The sequence below is a fragment of the Gymnogyps californianus genome, chromosome 4, assembly GCF_018139145.2.
Source record: "Gymnogyps californianus isolate 813 chromosome 4, ASM1813914v2, whole genome shotgun sequence".
NCBI classification, from domain to species: Eukaryota; Metazoa; Chordata; class Aves; order Accipitriformes; family Cathartidae; genus Gymnogyps; species Gymnogyps californianus.
The window spans coordinates 59,298,518-59,304,517 of NC_059474.1; the positions used below are offsets into that span (position 1 = coordinate 59,298,518).

General features: G+C 33.5%; 1 protein-coding gene across 3 annotated transcripts in view; it reads left to right on the plus strand.

Moving 5' to 3' along the window:
• Positions 1 to 5,791, plus strand: part of SEC24B (SEC24 homolog B, COPII coat complex component) — a 48,293-nt gene extending 42,502 nt beyond the window's left edge. For all 3 annotated transcript variants that reach the window (XM_050895466.1, XM_050895468.1, XM_050895467.1), the window contains 4 exons: positions 244 to 348; positions 1,451 to 1,543; positions 3,204 to 3,307; positions 4,549 to 5,791. In XM_050895466.1, coding sequence (XP_050751423.1) covers positions 244 to 348; positions 1,451 to 1,543; positions 3,204 to 3,307; positions 4,549 to 4,663 — 417 coding nt within the window. In that variant the 3' untranslated portion in view covers positions 4,664 to 5,791. The remainder of the gene's footprint in view (positions 1 to 243; positions 349 to 1,450; positions 1,544 to 3,203; positions 3,308 to 4,548) is intronic.
• Positions 5,792 to 6,000: the final 209 nt, after the last annotated feature.

The following is a 6,000-nucleotide window of genomic DNA, read 5'->3' on the forward strand; positions in this document are numbered from 1 at the left end:
CTTAAATGAACTTGCATTATTCTTTTTTTTAGGTAATAAAGTAGCCTTTAGGTTAAGTAACATTCTAGAATTGTTTGATGTACATAATCATTTTGGGCTTAACATGGCATTTTATTACATGAGAATCCTCAAAATTTTGCTAGAGATTAACAGTGTTTTTTCCTGTTTTATTTTACTTGGTTAAGATAAAAAAATAGGATTTATTTATATTCTAGTGTTATTGAGTATTGGTTTTTGTTACAGAGTACAATACATGTAAATGACAGAGTTGTTCCTCAGCCACCTCTTCAGAAGTTGTCTGCAGAGAAGTTGACAAGAGAAGGAGCTTTTCTTATGGATTGTGGTTCAGTAAGTTACCAGTTTCACATGTTCCTTTTTTAAAAAAAAAAAAAAGAAAAAAAAAAAGGCAATGCGTGCTGAATTATTAAAAGCAGTCAACTCTCAACAATAACAGCGTAGTGAATCAGCATTCCAGGTAACCTGGCAGTAATCTGTGTTCCAGTGAAAGGCTTTCATATTTTGGTCAGAGGAGTATCTTTGAGGTTGCATATTAAGGCTTCAGAGGTTAATTTTTTTCATGCTAGACTGATCAGAATATACCAAGAGTTCATATCAAGGTGGGTTTTTTTTCTGGAAATAATGGATTTCCATTTTCCAAAATTTCTCTTAATGGTTATTAAATTGTATGTACTGCAGTCTCCCTAACAAAGCACTTCTCATTGATGCAGAAACCTTCTCAGTTACGCACAAATATAAGTGGTTTTATGATTTGTGGCTTGTGTGATGTAAGAGTTGCAAGAGTGAGGGAATTGTGGGGAGTGAACAAAATCTGTAGATACAGTTTAAGGTCTTCATAGAAATTACACTAAAACACACTTAATTGGATAAAGCATTATACTACTCGAATAATGTGATAAAACATTATGCTACTCTAATGGCAGTCTAGAAAAACCTTGTACGAGTTCAGGGGCTGAGTGTGAATGTCAAACTAGCTTCTGTCTCCAGATGTCTGCAATAATTGCTATAATGTGTTTTGATAATTGATGCTTTACTATGACTTGTTTAGATTGGGAAGTCAGTGTGCAGTAACTGACACAGTGGTGTGACTTTATGAAATTTTAGGTTTTTCATTTTAGGAGGTAACATGGGAAGTTACTGCATTAACTGTTCCAATATAGATGTGTCCTGCATCCTCATTCTTTCAGTGTTTGCATTCTACCTATATTTTTTTGACATTTAATGATCTTATTCCAAATGCTACCAATGTATTAATAAATAAATGTACAAATACCGAATATAGAGATGTATATATGAATTGCAACTGGAGCTCTCAAGTGATTCATTTGCATTAAAGGTATTATTCTGGTATTATTCCAATTATGTCACCACTTGTCTCTTTCTCTAAAATGTTTGCAAGGCCTTTACTAAAAGTGATTCTGACATCTTACAGATTTTTTACATTTGGATTGGAAAAAACTGTAATAACAACTTCATAAAAGATGTCCTTGGATACCCAAACTATGCGTCAGTACCACAGAAAATGGTAGGCGTTTTAATGAGCTGTGCTGTATCGTGCTTGCATTTGGAATCTGTATTTAGCATATTTTTTCTGCATTTTCAGTTTTTAATTATGTAACTATGAATTAGGGGGGGTTTATTGGGTACCTTGTGACCTCTTGCCAGCTTCATAGGAGAGTTGTCAAATGCTTTCAAGGAAAGAATGTAAACATGTAAATTTTGGCATTCATGGAATGCCAAAAAATTGTTCTATGACATTACTGCTCTTATTGTTTTATGGAAATACATGTGGGCTCACAAGAATAGGATGGAATTTCGTAGAACAAATACAAAAATTATCTATTCAGATGTGTTAATTGTTAAGACTAGAGTTATTTTATTGATGATATGGTTTTCAGAAGCCTTGTGTTCTCTGAACCTGGTATAAGATACCAAGTCTATGGTATGACGTGATAGGCCTGTAAGTAAAGGGTAAGAGTTAAGTTTTGCACAGCTTCCAAGCCTTCCTTGAGTCAATGTTAAAAAGAAATGCTGTTAGGTATTAGAACATCAAAGACCCTTGGATGTGTGTTTTGGTGGAGGGGTTTTTGTGTTATAACCTGTACCTATAGTCTTGTGCATGAGACAGCAACAATTAAAGAGAATACCCCTCTTCTGTGGCTAGTGATTCCAAAATGTCAACAAGTGGTGGATAAGGATGGACCCTTTTAAGACACTCTAGAGAAGTTCAGAATCAAATGGTTATATTCAGATAGTACCAAAAATGTGTTAGTCATTGTAGAAACACATAGGAAGATATATTTTCTGCTTATAAAGCTTGCATAATATGAAGGGGAAAAGTAAGTGACAAGTGGTAATTATAAGAAGAGTGGTGAGCTTTAAGACTGCTATAAAATTGGACTACGTGTTCAGAGTTTTGTGTTTTGCTTGTATTAACAATTTAAAACTGTCCCCTCTGATCAGCTGGTGGTGAGTATTAGTTGACAGAGTTTTCAGGAAGAACTTGGATAAAGGAAGGATGATAACTTTTTCAATGGTTATATAGCATCTATTATAATGCAAATGAGAGAAAAAACTAACATAAGTTATCTTTGTTTTTAAATTATGTCCTCCATTCATTTGCTACAAAAGTAGCAATAGAACTACTTTTAAATCTGTAATCAATTCTTTTATGTCATATTAATTGTCTTAAAAAGTTATATTGGCCTAAGAGTTGGTATATTTAGCTTGGTGAATGGCTCAAGTTTTTTTAATTCTATTTTTTTCAGCTCATTCCCCAACCAAATAGTCCAGTATAATCTTTGCATTGAAATTTGCTTACAATTCAGATTTCACTTCTTCATGTTTTGTTCATCTTATCAGTGATGCAAAATGCAACATGTAGGAGCTTGATTGACAGGGGAAGATAAAGGCAAGAAAACTGCAAAAGCAGCATTTTGAAAAGATTACTTTTTAAATGAGCTTGCTTTCTAAAATCTTTTGCACTTAAAAGGCAGTTTAAGATGTACTGCTTCCTACAGTAATTTTTGTACTTTAAGCTGAAGAAAAAATGTGCACATGTAATCCATGGTTGGTAATTTCTTAATAGAAATTGTGGCTTGGGTCATGTTACGATTATCAGGATCTTTTTTTTAAATAGTTTTGATAATAAAAGATGATGACTTCTTTCAATTACCTTCAACCAGACACAGCTTCCTGAGGTAGATGCACTTTCTTCAGAAAGGACACGATCTTTTATATCTTGGCTTAGAGACAGTAGACCTTTAAGTCCAGTTCTTCAAGTAATAAAGTAAGTATTTCTGTTAGATACTGAGTAATTATTGGCAACTTGTATTTACAATTGCTGATTGACACTGATGAAAAGTGGGAATATCTGGCCTGGAAGAAACTGAGTACATCCTCTTTCCAGTTGATATAGTGCCGTTATCTAAAACCCCTTAGCAACAAAGGTCATCTTTGAATCTAGTGCAAATTCAGTTACAAGTAGTTTTATTGGTAGGAATTAGTTGCCTATTTTTATATTGTTAAGAATATACTAAAGCAGTGGATGCCCTTATAATCAATGGGGTTAACCAGGTTAATTCTGGTATAGCTTTTATAATTTCAATACATATAAAAAAATTCAAGTAAGGTTAATAATCTGTAGGTGGCTTAATAATTGTGTGTATTTGTTACTGAGCTCCATACAGCAGCTGATTTATGACAGATGAGGCAAGTTCTGAAGCCTTTTCAAGTCATGACCCGCTTAAAGTTTAAATTCTATAAAATGTTTGTGCTTCAGTTTACCTTTCATTTGTCTTCTCTAGATTACTCAGTTTACTGAGCCAGATGGGAGGTTGCATTTTACAGAGTATGATGACTTTCTTACTCAGATAAATAATGTTTAAACATAGGACTGAAGCTCTTCAACTGTTGGCGTTGTGGCTGCTACTTGAATTGCAAGTAGTGCTGAGAGACCATAGTACTTTACTGCACGCTGTACTAGACCGGTACAGAGGACTGTGCTCCAGCAAATAATTTGCTGTGTCCCACCAAATTTTTATTGGGGCGGTAATTTTGGATACTAGGTCTTTGACATGTTTACCTTCTCTGTTCTGTTGCCAAATAAGAAAAACTGGGGAGGGGATTGAGATTACATGTAACCAGAGATGTAAATTTTCCATTTTTTTAATCTTTATCAGGATTTAATTTAACCCTTTCAGAATTCATTGCCACCAGCATATTTGTTAACTTCTAAAATAAAATCATTTTTATGTTGCCTTTTTTGTGTTTCTACAAGTATTTTAAATGCTATTTCACCCACTTTTCTGTCATTTTTATACTTCTTAAAAAGATGCTGGTTTTTGATAGTGTATTACAAACTTTGGGTTTTTTCCTAAACTTTGGATTATTTGCAGTTGTAGTATCTTTGGATTGAATCTAGACTCCAAAGGACAATAAGAAATTCATTAGAACTTATGCCTCTGCTTGACTTTACAGTGGATTTTTTGCTCAATGATTGGACTAAAATACCTTCCTCTCTTCTTTCAGAGATGAGAACCCTGCCAAAACAGATTTTTTTCAGCATTTAATTGAGGATCGGACAGAAGCAGCTTTCTCATATTATGAATTCTTACTTAATATTCAACAGCAGATTTGTAAGTGAACAAGGAATAAATAGAAGAAAAATCGTGACTTCAGATGGAAGCATGAGCTGAGAGAAGCATATGGGAAGTTATGAAAGGGGATGCTTGTTCTTCACAATATACAGTGACCACACTGTTTTGGAAGCTTTACAGCTAAAGAAGTATACATTTCCAAAAGAATTTTGCAGATTTACTTCAGTCTAAAAGTGCTAGGAGTGATGAAGCTGTTTCACTAGTAAACTTTAAATTGGTTTATACACGTTTCCAGTTGTGCAGCGGTATGGTGCTCTGTTTATTGCAAGCTGGTGAATTTATGTAGCTATGTGGGATGATATTTCTTAACGAAATGTACAATTAGGTAAAGCCTCTTTTCTTACATTTATTATAGTAGCCCTTCCAGATCCAAATTCTTAACAGATATGTCAAAGGGCAGTGATGTATGTTGGTTGTTTATATGAATTTCTTTTGAAAAGGAATGATTCATATTTACTAAAGACTTCAGCGAATTCCCTGTGAAAGTTGTAGAGTTTCAGTAAAGTACATCAATTGTAGAAATAAAATATATAATGTACATAAATATTACATTTGTAAAGAAAATGTAAAAAATGTAACTAAAAAAAACTTAGCTCAGTGTGCAGAATTGTTGAGTGCTCAATGATGAATTGTTTTGTCCCAGGCTAGACAATGAAGTTGACTATTAAAACATGCTAAAAAAAGTACCGATGTAGAAGGAACACAGCTGCTGCTTCTGTTAATTTAGGTGAATTAATTTATGATTGGCTTACTAATTAAAAATATTTTGCTTTATCATGTGTTTTCATATTTATGCAAGTATAATCTTTTTGCAACTAGACTCTTACTAAACTGCATATTGAAGAGAACGTTTACCACTTTATTTCACAGACCTCTGGAAGGCAGGAGAAAACACTGCATAGTCTGAAATGAGCTATTGATATAAAGTTCTTAAAACCCTTTTTATGTATTATCCTAAAGAAGGCATCTCTGTTAACCTTGTTTTACATTTTGTAAACTACCGTAGTCTTGGTCCAGGTTTCTGTAACTTGTGTTGTCTGCCATTTAGAGTAAGCATGGGTAATCACTCACACTTGATGATTTGATTTCTGCTGTGAGCTAAAGAAAAAAAAAAAAGAGGGGGTGTAAAAATTAATTACCTTACATCAATGAAAGTAAAGGCTTTAAAATGCCAAAATTCAAAATGTAATCACACTGCATCTTTCTGAAACCTTGTTCTTGCTAATGTTTTGGTAACTGAATGGTTTGGGCTTTTTGATAGATTTATCCCAGACTTCTAAATTTGGTTGTTAAGTTGGGATGGTTTTGGTTTGCATTTTTTGAG